The 17,717-nt window shown below is 39.0% G+C and overlaps 4 gene segments (V, D, J or C); all 4 read right to left on the reverse strand.

Moving 5' to 3' along the window:
• Positions 1-2,316: 2,316 nt before the first annotated feature.
• Positions 2,317-2,998, reverse strand: LOC118823227. The segment is given in 2 exon segments: positions 2,317-2,809; positions 2,907-2,998. Coding segments are annotated over 2 exon segments (495 nt in total).
• A 1,428-nt stretch (positions 2,999-4,426) lies between these two features.
• On the reverse strand, positions 4,427-4,931 carry LOC118823207. The segment is given in 2 exon segments: positions 4,427-4,788; positions 4,866-4,931. Coding segments are annotated over 2 exon segments (405 nt in total).
• Positions 4,932-5,044: 113 nt separating this feature from the next.
• LOC118823208 lies at positions 5,045-5,565 on the reverse strand. The segment is given in 2 exon segments: positions 5,045-5,388; positions 5,484-5,565. Coding segments are annotated over 2 exon segments (390 nt in total).
• A 6,092-nt stretch (positions 5,566-11,657) lies between these two features.
• Positions 11,658-15,093, reverse strand: LOC118823209. The segment is given in 3 exon segments: positions 11,658-11,992; positions 12,089-12,209; positions 14,985-15,093. Coding segments are annotated over 3 exon segments (486 nt in total).
• Between the last annotated feature and the right edge of the window lie 2,624 nt (positions 15,094-17,717).

Raw genomic sequence — 17,717 nt, forward strand, 5'->3', positions numbered from 1 at the left:
CAGATGCGTAAAAAGAAATTGCCAGCCTAAAATAAGTATCCATTTTCCAGTTAACACTATTTTAAAATATTATTTAAAATTCATACACTCTTGTCTAAAATTTGAGATTACCAAAAGTGCTGTATTGGCAGAAACACTCAAAATGTTGTGTTAATTCCTGATAAATAGTTTGTCCTGCATTAAAACGTTTCATTTTAATCAGAATTACACATAGTGTGCATGGCCTTTGTGTGGATTTCCTGTGTGCTTAGGTTTTAAGTCAGGTGAGTGATGAAACAACAGCACTGTGTCTCCTGACAGCACAGAAATAGACAGCAGAGTCTGATATGCTGAGGTTAGAAATGGTCAGGTCCCCCTTTAGTGTGTCAATCCTGCTGTGTTTGAAGCGGTCTGTGAATTCAGGCTCATAGTTTGGTGTAATTTTGGCATAGTTATAACTGATCAAAGCCAGAGCCGGGCTGTCTCTGCGTTGTTGATACCATAACATGACATCTTTATCTGCGTCATTATGGCTGCAGGAAATCTTAACATCATCTGTTGATTTTACTATCAAATTTGATGGTTGCTCAATCAGAACACAGTATGACAGACCTGTTGATGAAAAAAATAGCATGAGATTTAAAAAAAAAAAACAAAAAACATCAAACTGTATAAAAAATAAGAACATATTTGTATCTAAGTTGTTGTTTGGAAGTCGTACTGGATAACACGCTGAGAAGAATGTAGAGTCCGCAAAGCACCTCAAACATCCTTCCGATGCTCAGTGTCAGTCAGAGAGTGACTGCAGAGTACAAAGAGCAGCAGCAGAAAGTCTTTTCACCCTACCAGTCTCACGATTCATCAAAACTACCTGAGTTATATCTCCCCCTGTTGGCTCCAAAAGTGAATAAAAGTAACTTTCATTTTGTTAGTGCTTCTATTTCTACATTATTTAATAGTAATGTGGTTCTTGGACTCTCACCCCCACATCTGCAAGAGTTCTGCTCAGAAAAGGCTAAGAACAGCACATGAGCAATACAAGTGAGAAACAGTGCTGTACAAGCTGTATATGCAAATATTTGAAAAGCCCTGGTAATATTTATTATATCATCTACAGGGAACAAAATAAAATGTGGCATTTGTCTGCATATTGTGGTGAACAATTCCCATTTATTTGCCAAGATGAACATATTGGGGAAAACACACACACACACACACACATTTTCTAAGCTGCTTATCCTTCTGGGCCGCAGGGGCAGCTGGAGCCTATCCCAGCAGTCATTGGGCGGAAGGCAGGACACTTCCTGAACAGGTTGCCAGTCCATCGCAGGGCAGACAGACAGACATACACATTCACACACACACTCACACCTAGGGGCAATTTAGCATGTCCAATAGGCCTGACTGCATGTCTTTGGACTGTGGGAGGAAACCAGAGTACCTGGTTTGGTCCTATGGTCTATATAGAATCAGCTTGACAAAAATTAAACATCCAAAAGAACCATCTGCAAAACCATGTTTCTGTCGACAAAACAGTTATTCATATGGCTAGAATGAGTTATTTACCAAATATTTCAGGGCTAACTCATACATTAGACACTGAAAATATCCTGTTGAACAAGTGCTATTTTTAAGGGGAATTCTAATGACAAGTAAAGCTTTATTAATAAATACTAGTGATGTTGCTTTCTGCAGCAGAAGATCACCTCAACTGCAGACACACTTTCAGTAAGCGTGTGCACGCGGTTAATGAGATAAGTGTTTTTGCAGAAGGCAGTGGGAAGCTGTGGCACTGTGCATCTCTCACAGCGCAGTAATAAACAGCACTGTCCTCTGAGGAAAGATTGGAAATCTGCAGTGTCCCCTCGGTTTTTGCATCTCCACTAATGCGAAAGCGCTTCTCCAAGTCCTTTTCACTGTAGAATGTTGTTGTGTAGAGGTATCCAGTAAGTCTTAATGATGTGTCTTTCGTTGTCTGTTGGTACCAGTAAAGGTAAAAATAGTCTTTGTATGTGTGGGTACAACTTAGGCTTACATTTTCTCCTGGTGCCTTGAACACTGCAGTGGGCTGAATGATTTCTGAGCTTAAGGAGATATCTTCAGAGAAGAAAGAACTCTGATTAGTATCATCAATTTCTATTAAATTTGATTTAAGCTTGTGTAAATGTATGTCTTATGTGCGTTTTGTTCTATTCAGTAGGCATTACCTGTCATCCAGAGGAGCATAATGTGGAAAAGCAATGTTTGTAACGCCATCATGAATGTGTGAAGTGAAATCTATTGTAAGAAGAAGTCAGGTGGAACAGTTGCTGCTGGAAGAAAGTGAGGTTGTAGGAATGTGTTGCTATTTATTTAGTGTGTCAACAGCTTAGGCAGCCAAAAAAGAGCCCTGACTCGACCAATTACATTTTTTTTTTATATTTGCATATATAAGGACTCTTTTGTCTCCTCCTATATAGTGTTATGAAGTCCTTGCTCTTCTGAGGTCGGGTATGAGGAGGGGTTTTTGTGTTGTGGTCACAGCAGATATGGAACTGTGCATATGCTGCACAGAAGTAAACCGAGCTGTCGTCCGCAGTGAGTTTAGCAATGCCGAATGATCCCTTCGACCTTCCATCTCCATTCAGGGTAAACCTCTGCTCCTCAGGGGTTGGAGTTAAATAAAATAGATTCCCAAGATATTTCAACTCTGTCTCTGAGTTGCCCTGCTTGTACCAAAGCATACGGTCATATCCTGATATAGTATGTTCACAGTAGAACACGGCAGTATCTCCTATGTGTTTTATCAAATCTCGAGGAGTCTGGACAGCTTTGTTACTCAGTGTTTTTGCTATAGAACAAAGAAAGAGAAAAAAATATTTGCTCCTTGACATAAACAAATCTCATTTATATTTTTATTAATGTAAGAGATAAGGTATATATCTCACCTGTTAATAATAGCAGTAAGACAGTTTTGAGGATAAGGAATTTGGGTATGGGCATTGCCTGCATCATTGTGAAGAGGTGTAAGAGACAGTCAATGCTGAAGCAATCTGTCTGTGTGCATAAGACACAGCCAAGACTGTTTCAGCTGTTCCATTTCTCCTCACTGCCCCCTATTGGAATAGCAAGTATTTTAAGTGTTGTGCTCTTAAAAATGTGCCAGACAGTGTTCTATTAAAAGCCCTGTCTCTGTACATGAACTACCACATATTCTATATTCTATGACAGTTTTTGCTAGACCCATACATCCACTCAAAAACATTTATTTTTAACATTTTAATATTAGTTGATATTATGTAACTGTAATTCATATCTGTGTGCTGCATTAGACATTTTTAAAAATAGCTTAAGATTGTTAGGGCTAATTTAAAAGGGCATATTTCTCTAAATTTCCAATGTAATATAAACCAAAGTGATATACCAACATTTAAAAATGTAAGCAAACCCAATAATCTAGATATCTCTGTGTCATTGCTTTTGTTGCTTGAACTACAGAGGCCCCAAAAAGTATTTGGATGTTTGTGTCATTCTTATAAATGTATTAAGTTAATTGTGTTAGAAAACAAAATATCAAACCAAGCAGCATTTATTTTAAACACACTATTCCTTGACAGTTACTTTCTTTTTAGCAAAGTATTCTTTCAAAAAAATGGTTTGTCTCAGATTATCGTTTGAGCAGTTTCTTTGCAGACTTCTGCAGGTTTGCATCCAAAGTGCCTTTTTACACTTCTGAGTTCATGATTCCATCATTGAACAATGAACCTAACACTAACAATGGTCATAACCAAAACCTAGTCCTAATTCTAACCCTAACTGTTCAGAATTCACCAGATAGTTTATTAACAGTTTAGTGAAGTATGTAAACACTGCTAAAGTGTTTTCAGTTAATAGTTTTTATGATGTCACCAAAACCACCACGTCAGTCACCTCAGCAGTTTAGCTCCACCCATTCACACTGAAGTTATAAGGAGTGTTTCAGCCAAGGCTGCTCTTTAAGTGAGGCACAATACAGGGCAGCCAATCAAATCAGAGGTCATTTACATATGTTTTAAAGATACAGTAATGAAAACAGGCTGTTTAATTCTAAGAGCAAAGGGAGGTTGGAAAACAGTAAACATAAATTCTAACTGATTCTTCTTAGTTAGAAAAAAATAAAATGCAAGATAAATGAGTGATATGAGTCCTTTAATGTGTAAAATGTAATGTCTTTTTAATTTATGTTGCATAGAATTACCTGATGAGAGCAATTAACTTCAATGGAAATATGTTTTTTTCCCTACTGTGAAATATGATCAAAAACAAAAGAAAATCATAAAACAATGGTTGATGGTTTGATAATGCAACTGGAATAATCAGCAAATCTTTAAAATATATTGTACTATTTCTTTTATTGGTGACCTCTAATGGCACAGTTTCTATATTTTGTTCTGGTGCAAACTGTCCTAATCAGAGATCAGCCTCTGTCTTATTTACAGGTGTGGTGTGTAGCTTTTTGTTGAGGTGAGCAGGGAGGTGAATGGCTGTGCATACTAGCAGCACAGAAATATACCGCGCTGTCTGCCGCAGTTATATTAGATATGACCAGAAATGCATCACCCTGAGAGTGTCCTGAGATGTCGAATCGTGCTTTGAAACTGTCCTCCGGCGTGGCTCTTTCATAGTGCAGCATTCCGATCAGCTCAATGGAGCCATTCTTCTGTTGATACCAGTACATGTAAGGATAGCTGGTATCACCATGTCTGCAACTAAACTTCGCTTCTCTCTGGTCAGGTGTCTTCAGTACATGTGGCGGGGACTGCTGGATGATGAGAGCAGAGAACACGCCGACTACAAGAAAAAGCAGTGATATCACTCTCAAAATATCATAATAAAGAACATTCAGATCATTTTTGAACCATGCTCACCTTCTACACTGAAGAAAAAGACTATGATTGAGATTTTGGTCATGTTTTCCAATGCTGTGTGACAACTTAAATGCTTTTCTTTGTATGTTAATATACATTTTCATACGTCATGATAAAGTAGTGACTCCACCTGCTGTTAGAACGTATGCATTTTGGCTTTTGGCACAGGTGCAAGCATGTCATATGATGTAGGAGGGGTTTTCAGTACGTGGTTCAATGTATTTGCAGCACTGTGCTGCACTGACAGCGCAGAAGTACAAAGCACTGTGTTCGGCTGTCACAGAAGAAGCTGTGAGGAAGCCTTCCTTCTCTGCATCTCCTGAAATGTTGAAATCTTTTCGGTCTATTTGAGGATTCGTAAAGGACAGAAAGCCAAGGAGCTCAAGATCTTGCTTGACCTGCCGATACCAGTAGATTTTGTCATAGCTTTTGTCGTTGTGGCTACAGGTGATGTTCAGTGCTTCTATAGGTAGCAGGAATAGATTGGCAGGAGACTGTACAACCGTTAGTGATGTGGAGATCCCTGGAAGAACATTACAGGAGCAATTGCAATCATTAAATAAAACAACATTTAAAAAACAAGCGGTGAAGAACTGAGTGATATTCCACTTTACTCACCTACGAGCCATTGTATAAAGAAATATGTGACTACAGTGCTGAACATGTTTAGTGTCAAGAATATTAAAAAGAAGCAGTTCAGTGTGAGGGCTTTACTGTAGGTGGAAGCTGGATCTGCTTTCTATTTATGTACATCAATGCTGCCCCCTTAAGGAGTTCTTCTGCAAAAGACAGCAAAAGCAAATCTTCTAAATGTCACTAAATGTCACTTGGTTGTCAGTTTATATCTTTTCACCTGTAGCATAATTCGACAAATCTTACTCATTGCCTTACTAATACTTTCATATTGTAGCTGTCCAAAGAAAAACGAGTATTTACAAAATGCTAACTTTACAGGAGAAGGTAAAAACATTCTTAACTCTTAATGTAAGCTAATGTAACATGACTTTATTCCAAGCAAATTTGAAGTATTTCTATTTCGTCTATTCATCATGAAATTTTTAGACAATGTGAACAATGTGAAGCTGCTGTGCTCTGATGATGTAGAAAAAAAGAAAATAGCAAAAAATGAAGTTTATTTATTTATTTTTTTATTTTGGAAAGTGACAATATTCTTCAACATAAACTATGTTGCCATACTCCTAACATGCAAATTTTTGAGTATGAGGTTTTTGTAGAGGTAACCAGGAGTCTTAAGTACTGTGCTTACTCGCAGCGCAATAATACACTGCACTGTCATTTGATGCCAAGTTCTCCATCATCAAAGTGCTGCTTTTTGATCCATCTCCATCAAGTGTAATATTCCTCTTCAAACCAGATTCTATATTTTTATTTTCTCTGTAAAGAAATCCCAATAATTGTAGATCTCTGTGCTCAGACTGTTTGTACCAGAGGATGACATTATAGCCTGTGATGTTGTGAAAACACTCAAGCTTCACAGAATCATCTTTGTTCTTCAACAAGTCAGTAGGCTTCTGAGTGACTGTTGAACATACTGACAAGCCTGTTAAAAAAACAGATCAAATATATAAAAATAGAAAAAATAGACAGTGAATCTGCATTCTAATCTATAATATGCTATTTCCAGACAGTATGGCCACACCCCTTTAATTGTTTTTTCCTCGAAAACTTTCAAAAAGTTTCCTTTTTACTTCCAATTTTTTTAAAGTTGTTTCCATACCTGTCAAGTACAAGAAAGAAACACTGATGGTGACAACAGTACCGATCATATTGAGTCTGGAGTGAGACAGATAAGCTTTCACATTTAGACTGTCAGCACCTGGAAATGACATCATGAGCAGGCTGCTTAACAGACAACTAGGCTACTTATGTGAACATATAGTCTGTGCTGTAGTCACTGAGCACATGGCTGTGGTTTCCTACTTATATCGTTACATGCTTAGCAGATGAGATTAGAGTATTTGTTAAACACTGAGCATGTATGTATCACTGTGCTCTCCTTGCAGCACAAAAATACACCGTAGTGTCCTCAAAGGAAAGATTCATCATGATTAAAGAAGAATATCTCACTGCATCCCCCTCCAGTTTAATTTTGCCTTTGTAATGAGGCTCAATATTTGGTAAGGTAGAATAAACATTTCCCATCAGTTCAAACGTCTGGTTGTGCTGCTTGTACCAGAGAATGCGATCGTAGTCTTTGTGGTTGTGTGAACACATTATTTCAGCAGATTCTGCTCTCTTCTTTGTAATGTGGAGTGGAGATTGATTGACATTCACAGCTGCAGAGAGACCTGTTAAAGAGAGTCATGAAGAGAACATGATGTATATTGACATTAATTCATCTACAGCAATGAAACTGATTAGATAGTTAACAATGCACCTGTAAGCCAAAGTACAGAAAGAATGAGGCTGTAGACACAGACATTGAAAGTCATGGTTAAAGCAAGAAAAACTGCAACACAATGAAGCCCTGCTTAAAGTGTGACACCCTCCAAAAGAGGGGCGGAAACCATCTCATCAGCAATGATGCTGTCCTTAAGTGATCATAAGAGGTTTTCTAACAGGGTTCATATACACAATTGTATGCGAACTCTATATATGAACCCTGATATTTGTGCAGCTCTGGTTAAATTACATATTTTGTTCACCTCATCATGGTTGAATACCTCTCATCAAATTCTATGTTTTGACCGGAGGTGTTTTTATATAGTCGTTGTTGGAACAAAACCTTGTATCTCATATGTATTTGTACGCTCCCAGGCCAAACAAACGGACGAAGCCCATATATAATGTTTTTACTGATAATTTTGGGCTGGTCAGAGTCCAGATTTAAACCCCACAGAAATGTTTGGTCTCATATTTAACACAAACTGGCCTGGCAATGTTTTTCAACTGTTTGAAGCCATCAGTGCTGAGTGGAAAAATGCTGACTCTTCTTTCTGTAACAGGTTGTCTGCAGGTTTGCCCAAAAGACTTCCAAAAAAAATCCCCTAATAAACTATTTAATTTTAATGATTTGTTGTTAGGACTTTAAAAAACTTAATGTTTTGCCATTTTGTGCATGGCCCATTTTTTTGCATGGGATTGTACATTTATATATTGTGTACTACATATGTATTTTTAAATGTTTTATTAAATATTCCAAATATGTTGAGCTATTATATACTGCAAATTATATACTATATGTACATAATACACATTTTATTTACAAATTATATACTGTATGTACTGTATTCTGTATTCTATTTACAGTATTTTTTGCCAAGTTATCTGCCACAAGATTTTTGTCCACCGTTTAAATAATAGGCATTCAGTTTTACATTTTTCTAATATTATTCTCAGCTTTCTCAATCTTTTTTAGTATCATTAACAACTCTTCATTTTTTGGACACATTTAACAGTCTTACATTAATTTTTTGTTTATTATATTAATGTATGCATTTTTAAAGCATCCTAATTTATTAGTAACTATTTGAAAGCTAAGGAAAATTCATTTTATACATATACCTACAATTTGGTTTTGTGTTATTGAAAGCATTAATTCCAAACTTAATTCCAAACTTCAAACTTGTGAAGTTGTTGAAGTAAAACAAAGCATATATGAAAATGAATATATAAGAATAGTATATCAAAAATGGAGTACAATTTAACTGATGGATTTATTTAAACACACACACACACACACACACACAATTGTACATGTGATACTCTATGCTATGCTTATTCTTATGCAGTACTGCAATAAGACTCATTTCTTTTATTAATGTACAACTTAGAGGCCGAGTACCACCATAATTTAAAAACAGCTATTGAAGCTACCATGTAGGGAACCCACCTTTACCCTGCAATGTTTGTATAACTACTCAAACATTTATGGAGCCCTCACTATCTTTACTTCACAGGTGTGCAATTTCAGTGATAATGACTTGGGGTTTTGTTATAAGGAGATACACGTTGTGCATCACAGTGTATATGCAGCTGCACAGAAATACACAGCACTGTCTTCAGCTTTTTTAGCTTGGAGAAGTTGAAGAGTTGCATTTTTTTCCCCATCCCCAGTCACGTTAAATCGTTCTTTATATGGTTCCTCCATGTAGGCATTCTTGTAGTATACATAACCAATGAGTTTCATTGCAGTGTCACTGTCTGAAGCCTGGTACCACAATAATGTGTCGTAGTTTTTCAGGGAATGATTGCAGTGCAGCTCAACCACACTATCAGGATCACAGAAGAGTGCAGATGGAAACTGAAGAACCTCTTTACAGAAGGCTGGAGCTTTAAATGAAAAGCAATGGAAACATTTAAATAACAGAACAGAGTAGCAGAAGTTAATTCTCCTTTGAAATGACCCATAACTTTCTTTTGAAATGTCGATTGGCTTTTTAAAGTATTGTAAAGTAATTGTAAAGTAATTTAAAGCACTGTACCCATCATCAGGAGCAGCGCTAGAGCATAAGTGAGGATGATCATCATGATGGCATTTAGCACCGTGAACTGATCTGAATTGATATCTGCTTGTGTAGGAAGGAAATGATGTCATATTTTTGCAGTCTTACACTCTCAGAAATAAAGGTATGAAAGTGTCACTGGGGCAGTACCCCTCTTGTCACTTTAGTCAGGGTGCATAACTGTACCATAATCCACCGACTGGTCTCCAGGCTTTTTATTTTATTGTTCTGTTTTAAAACATTAGGTTATGAAAGGTGACAAATACATACATACTTTTCACCTGGGAAAAACTTATATCAGGTACACAATTGGACCTTAAACCACTGTTTACATTTGAGGGAACATTTACATTATTTGCACCTTGATGAACAAAAAATGTACCTGCACATTACCTTTATTTCTAACAGTGTTGGATAGGGTCAGCCTTCAGTGTGGGGTGACTTCTGGTGTGGTTAAGCAGGTGTACCAGGCTATGCAGGTGAATAAGCTGATTAGAGGTGGGTTTTTGTTCTTAGGAGAGGAGATGTACATCACTGTGCATTCTATAAGCTGCACAGAAATACATGCCACTGTCCTCGACTTGTCTTGCTTGTAGAATGTGTAGAGAAACTGATGATTGTCCCTTCCCAGTCACGTTAAAATGACCTCTATTTTCTGGCTCAATTTGTTTAATACTATCATAGCTTGCATAACCAATGAGTTTCAGGCTGGTGTTTCCATGCACTCGCTGATACCACAATATTGTATCATAGTTAGAGATGCTGTGGTTGCATGTGAGCTTTACAGTCGTCTTGGGCAAACACAACACATCAGCAGGACTCTGATCAACTTTTTTGCAAATTGTACAATCTAAGATAAAAAAAAAGTGTTAGGTATGTACAGTTGAGTAAATGTTCATATACCAAATCACATAAGCGCAAAAATATTACCTGAGAAACAGCACATGCAGATGAATAATTTAAAAGGAAATCTGATCATTCTGATTGATTTAAACTGGTGAAAGAAAACAGTGAGCTAGAGTTGAGCCAAACTGGTAGAATTTAACACAAGAGCTCATTTCATATTGTTAGCAGTAGGAGAGGATGTGACATCATACACTACAAAGCACTATGATCCCACCCTTTAATGTGAAATTTGAGATGGTTATTTCAAACATTAAATGAGAGAGCGTTAAAGGACTTTAATTCTACATTTTCTTGTATTGTATTTTTCCTTTGAGGATCACTTATGACAGGGGTGCATAGCTCCAGTCCTGGAGGGCTGGTGTCATGCACAGTTTGGTAGTTGCTGTACTCAAACACACCCAGTAAACCTGCCAATTAACTGAGGAATTGAATCAGATGTGTTTGAGCAGCAAGATTGCCAAACTGTACTGGACATTGGCCTCCAGAATTGGTGTTGTGCACCCCTGACGTACAACATTTGTGTGGTTTTGTGTACCAAAAATTGTCATAGTTCATGTTTGACCTTTTTCCAACTTCTCTTTGTCCCTTAGAACTAAACTGACTGTTTTTGTTACTATGCCTTTAAGACTGATCTATGTAAATAAATTCTGATTGGCTGCCTTAGATGTAAATGAATTCATTCTTGTGACATCACAGAAAAAATGAATTCAAAGCAGGCTGTTTCTGCACCATAGTTTCCATATTTGGACTGGGTGGACTGGGCAGTGAATGGTATATTTTGAAACTTTGACAATGTTCTTATTGTAATATTGTATTGCATGTTGTTAAGATATAGCAAAGTAATGGCATCCTGAGCAAAGAATGAAGTCATAGCCTCTCTGTGTTGTAATCCAAGCTTCTCTGTTTTTTGTTTTGGCTTACTGGTAAGTTTGGATGGTAAATAAAATGGCTATATTTGCATTGAAGACATTGTGACCCGTGTTTTCTATCACCACCTCTTTAAAGAAATCTACATTGTTAAGTTTCTCTACAATCAAGCATTTTACATCAAACCACTCTGAATGACTGTGTTTACATCTCAACTGTTAGGTTAAGCAGAAATAAAAAAAAAAAAATAAAAGTATTGTTATGGTCATTATTCAGATGTTTAAGCTTTTGTAGAAACTGTGTTTATCACTGAAGACCCTTCAGAGGTCGCTTAACAAAAAACAGCATGGAGTTTCTTAAAAGTATGGGGGAAAAAACAATTCTCTTACAAACTTAGATGTAGTGTGATACATTTTGTTGAGAACCAAAGAGCCAAGAGAAATACCAACCTGTATTCTTCTCCTGTTTAACATAATGGAATAACAGCACCATCTAGAGCAGACCAGATAATTGGCATCTGATCATCAGCAAGCTGAGTGCCTGGAGTATTTGTTCAGTGCTGTAGTGAGTTTTCACCACAGTGCTTACTGACAGCACAGAAATACAGAGCACTGTCCCCTGAATCCAGGTTCTTCACTGTGAAAGATCCACTCTCAGCTACAGTTTTCACAGCCTCATATTTGTTTTTGCTGAAGTTTCCATAGTCCGGTTCACCACCAACAAACGTGAATGCAATGCGTGTCATTCCCTCTCCTGGAAACTGCCTGAACCAGTACATTTGTCTGTGGCTGATGTCTTTATTATGACTGCAGTTCATTTCTACAGAGCTCCCTGGAGAACCCCAAATAATATTAGGTTCCTGGAAAACACCACTTTTATCCCCTTGGCCTGTTTAGAGGGGATGAAGAAAGGTTTAATCCAAATAATTAAACTGAAATAATTAATAAAATATTGAACAATGCATGTGTTGTTGGGAAACAGCACCTGTAAAAAGATAAACTGCTAAAATTAGAAGAATTATGAGCATGTTGGACTCCTGGTGATGAAATGAATCAGACACAGTGGCCTCAGCTGAGCTCCTCTGGCAGTGGGAGGAGTGTCGAAACTAGATGAGAAAAATGTCACAAATGTTGACTGGAACCAGCTTTTACTGACATTTATGGGCAGTTTTCTGCATGTAATCTGAGATCTGATCTTCGGTCTGTATTGATTTCCTTTAGGGCTTCTTATGAGGAAATTTTGACATTATAACTACTCTTGTAGAATATAAGTATATGATTTTTTTTTCGGTGAATCATCAAGTTTCTGTATATTTAAATAAACCACCAATAAACAAATCTCATAAATATCAGTCCTAGGCCTGTTGGTCTTCTTATAGTTTGTTTCTGTGTGGACATTGAGCTTCAGCAGATTTCAAGCACTTTGGTGGTATTTGTATAAATCACATGGTGTTTGAGAAACTTTGACACTGAATGAATATCCTGAAGAACTGGAGTTTCTTGATTAAAAAAAACGAATTTTTAAAATCATTCAGTAGTACATATGTTCTGGTGATTATTAGTATAAATTATGCTTTAAACAGTAGTTTGATGTGTGTAGACATACAACACAGTATCAGTGTGAATACGCATTGAGAAAAAAAAAAAAACTGCATTAAATCTTGATAGTAAGGACACTAACATTAAGATCTCCAAGATGCCAGGTGTGCATTAACAAGAAGCAGCCAATTGAAGCCCTGACAATATGGTGCTTTTGTTATTTATGGTCAGTTAATGAGTTAATGCTGCTAAGGGATAGTTTTGTGAACATGTTGGATTCTCTGTGATAAAGTCTCTATACACACACTCTCTCAGAGGCTGTATTTTTCACTGAATGCACCTAACATAGCTTATAGCTTTTATATAAAAATAACCCCTCTCTGTCTTATCTATATGTAGCAAGGGTATTATCCATTTTGCTGACGCCTTTAAAACCTGAGAGGCAAGAGAAACATCAGTGCATCAATGCTCAACTCATTTCATAAAATGGACGAAAAAACAGCACCATCTAGAGATGAACCTGGCCACACACCAACAGCAAGCTGAGTGCCTGGAGTATTTGTTCAGTGCTGTAGTGAGTTTTCACCACAGTGCTTACTGACAGCACAGAAATACAGAGCACTGTCCCCTGAATCCAGTTTCTTCACTGTGAAAGATCCATTCTTAACTACAGTTTTAACAGCCTCATATTTGTTTTTGCTGAAGTTTCCATAGTCCGGTTCACCACCAACAACGGTATATGCAATGCGTGTCATTCCCTCTCCTGGAAACTGCCTGAACCAGTACATTTGGCTGTGGTCAGCAGGCTTATTGTGACTGCAGTTCATTTCTACAGAGCTCCCTGGAGAACCCCAAATAATATTGGGTTCCTGGAAAACACCACTTTCATCCCCTTGACCTGTTTAGCAGGGACAAATATTAACATAAGCACAGATTATAATAAATAAATAAATAAATAATGTGCAATATTCAAATAATGAAACGTGTGTATTGTGAAACAGCACCTGTAAAAAGACAAACTGCTAAAATCAGAAGAGCTGTGAACATGTTAGATTCTCTGTGATGAAGAGAGCAGTGAATCAGGTTCTCTGACCTGAACTGAGCTCCTCTGACGGTAGGAGGAGCTTTAAACCCAGACGGAAAAGAGAGTATGTGAAGGACACTTCCATCTAATCCTCTCTTTCCTACTCAAGTTGTTGAAAGCAGCTTATCCAAACTGCCATTTATAAGATCATTTTACAAATATTTAACTAAACTCAGACTGTATTAATCTGATTAATTTACAGGTTATTCTGACAACTAATAAGTTAATAAAAAAAGACTAAAAACAAGACTTAACTGAACACAGTAACATACTATGCAGGACCTTTTTTAAAGATTCCAAAAAAACTGTAAGGAAGCCTTAAAAATGCTTCATATAAAAATCTGTCCTTATATATATATCATTTAATCCTATGTATCTCTATATAGGACAGAGAGGAGCACAATCTAATGCATTTTTGGTTTTGCTCAATAGTTTTAAAAGTACTTGATCCTGATTCATATTTTTTATCAAGAAACTTACACATGTCTACTATGAATGATATCACAAACTTTTATGTACTTTCTATGAAAAATTAGTCCAAAAGCAGATTGCGTGTAAATGGTACAAATAATCCTATAGGTAGGTTTAATTGTAACAAACCAAGAAACATTCACTGAAAAGTCTGATAATTTACTGCATGTCTCAAATAATACAGGTGTGAATGCTGTGACTAACTCACACAATTCAGTAATCATAAAACACTTAAGATGAAAACAGTTTTCAAGGTAAATTTGGAGAAATATCTGTCTGTCGAAATTCAATGATGATATTCTTGTGGGAATACAAGAAAGCAGATACTGCTTGAACCTTTTTAACTACATAAAGTATCCTTGTTACTTTGTGTTAGTTTGTGCTCTGTTTTCCCTACACTTTTACTTCATATATACACAATTTACAAATAATGGAAAACATTTAACATTACATGTTACTTCATATACATTAAATCTGCAAATGCAAACATACACTATATGGACAAAAGTACTGGGACACCCCTTCTAGTTATTATTCAGGTGTTTCAGCCACACTCATTGCTAATGGATAAAATTAAGCACATAGCCTCCTGAATGGATCATACTCATGAGCTCAATGACTTTAAACATGGCACTGTCATAGGATGCCACCTCTGCCACAAGTCAGTTTGTGAAATTTCTGTCCTGCTAGATCTGCTCCTGTCAACTGTAAGTGCTATTATTGTGAAATGGAAGCATCTAGGAGCAACAACAGCCTAGCCACAGAACGATAGACCACACAAACTCACAGAGTGGGACCGCCGAGTGCTGAAGCACATAGAACCTCTGTTCAATCACTCACTAACAAGTTCCAAATTGCCTCTGGAATCATCCTCAGCAAAATAACTGTGCGTTAGGAGCTTCACGAAAATGGCCGAGCAGCTGCACACAAGACGCGACAAATCGCCTGTGGCATGCGCCCGCCCCCTGGGCCCTGACGATGACGGCCGCGAGAGCCGGCAGGAAGGCGGGGCCCGAACACCCAGCGGCGACGAACCTCGGCCGCGACGGCAGGGAGAGAGCCGCGAGTGGTGAGGGGGCGGAGCGCAAAGCCCGAGCTCCTCCGAATAACCCGAGTGACGCGAGTGACGGCGGGAGGAGGAGGAAGACGACGACGGTGCCGGCAACGAGAGGCACCAGGGCAAGGAGCGAGTACCGAGCTCCGCCGCCTGGGCCCCGCCCCCTGTTACGCAGCGAGGCCGCTCCATTACACCTCACGTTCGACCCGGGCGGCTGAGCTGCCAGCTGGGGTCGGTGACAAGGAGGTGGAGCAGCGAGCTCTAGTTCCCTCTCGGCTTATGTGCTCATAGCTGATGCTGATCTGGCTGGCAGCGTGAGAGCCTTTTAAAAGAGCTGAGAGGGAACAGAGAGAGTAGAGAGAGACGAGCAGCAGCAGCAGCAAGAGACTGAGGAGCTGAAAAGCTTATTTGGAAGAAGGATTGAGTAAAAAGACTGACTGAAGCCACTGAAAAGTGGCCAGCGTACCTTTGGTTAAGTTTGTTTGTTTTGTGTGGTTAAATAAATATGGCTGCTGCAACCCTAAACCCTGCCTCCAGCGTCCTCCTTGAGCCCGGGGTAGCACATGCTGTGCTACATAGCCCTTCTCTTTCTGGCAGTCTGAAGGAAGAGTCTGGGTTGGGTGAGTGCCAGGAGAACGTTACCTGCCTGACTACATTGTGCCAACTGTAAAGTTTGGTGGAAGAGGGATAATGCCATGGGGTTTTTTTTTCAGGGGTTGACCCTTAATTGCAGTAAAGGGAAATCTTGATGGTAGATAGATAGACAGATAGATAAACAGATGGATGAATGAATGAATGAATGAATGAATGAATGGATAAATGAAGTAGTTGTTTCTAAGGTTGTAAATGAAACTCCTAACTGTGAAGAACACTGGCAGTGAGTCAAAAGCAGGCCACAGAAGCAGGTGTTAATAAGAACTTAAAACTTGGGGTTTGTTTTTCAGGGACATTTTTGCACTGAAAAGAGCAGCTCTGCAGCACTGTGTAATATGCAGCACAGAAATACACTGCACTGTCTGTGAGTGAAAGATTTCCGATGGTCAAAGAGACATCCCTGTTTCCATCTCCAGTCATGTTCACTTTAGACTCAAACTCTTTTTCCTTGTTGGGTGTTAAACTTCCATAGACATATCCAATAAAAATCAACTCTTGTTTGAGGGTTTGTTTGTACCAGTTGATTTGATTGTAACTTGTTACATTGTGCCAACACTTGATTGTAGCAGATCCTTTTTGGTTTGCAATCAGATTCGAGGGAGTCTGGATGACATGAGTACTGTGAGAAAATCCTGAAATGAGAGAAAATTCTGATCAAATTGTGAAAAGTGAAAGAAAAGCAAAACAAAAATGTTACAATGGTGAAGTTAACTCAGTATAATTTAAAAGTGTACCAGTGAGACACAGCACTGCAATCCAAATAACACTGCCCGCACTGATCATGTTGACTTTCTGGAGGAGCTCCTTCTTCGGACTGAGTTTACACTCTACTGCTAGTTGATGTAAAACATGTAAAACTGGGTTTCCTCTCAAGTTTGAATGTGTATAGCACCCCCATGTGAGGAAAGTCTGAACTGCATTCCTGTTGAAAAGCCTTGTAAATATTAAACCAATTTGTTTGTAGTTTGTGTCTTTACATCATCAGAAAACAACAGCCTAGCCACAGAACGATAGACCACACAAACTCACAGAGTGGGACCGCTGAGTGCTGAAGCACATAGAACCTCTGTTCAATCACTCACTAACAAGTTCCAAATTGCCTCTGGAATCATCCTCAGCAAAATAACTGTGCGTTAGGAGCTTCACGAAAATGGCCGAGCAGCTGCACACAAGACGCGACAAATCGCCTGTGGCATGCGCCCGCCCCCTGGGCCCTGACGATGACGGCCGCGAGAGCCGGCAGGAAGGCGGTGCCCGAACACCCAGCGGCGACGAACCTCGGCCGCGACGGCAGGGAGAGAGCCGCGAGTGGTGAGGGGGCGGAGCGCAAAGCCCGAGCTCCTCCGAATAACCCGAGTGACGCGAGTGACGGCGGGAGGAGGAGGAAGACGACGACGGTGCCGGCAACGAGAGGCACCAGGGCAAGGAGCGAGTACCGAGCTCCGCCGCCTGGGCCCCGCCCCCTGTTACGCAGCGAGGCCGCTCCATTACACCTCACGTTCGACCCGGGCGGCTGAGCTGCCAGCTGGGGTCGGTGACAAGGAGGTGGAGCAGCGAGCTCTAGTTCCCTCTCGGCTTATGTGCTCATAGCTGATGCTGATCTGGCTGGCAGCGTGAGAGCCTTTTAAAAGAGCTGAGAGGGAACAGAGAGAGTAGAGAGAGACGAGCAGCAGCAGCAGCAAGAGACTGAGGAGCTGAAAAGCTTATTTGGAAGAAGGATTGAGTAAAAAGACTGACTGAAGCCACTGAAAAGTGGCCAGCTTACCTTTGGTTAAGTTTGTTTGTTTTGTGTGGTTAAATAAATATGGC

This window comes from Colossoma macropomum, unplaced genomic scaffold (genome assembly GCF_904425465.1).
Source record: "Colossoma macropomum unplaced genomic scaffold, Colossoma_macropomum, whole genome shotgun sequence".
Lineage (NCBI taxonomy): Eukaryota > Metazoa > Chordata > Actinopteri > Characiformes > Serrasalmidae > Colossoma > Colossoma macropomum.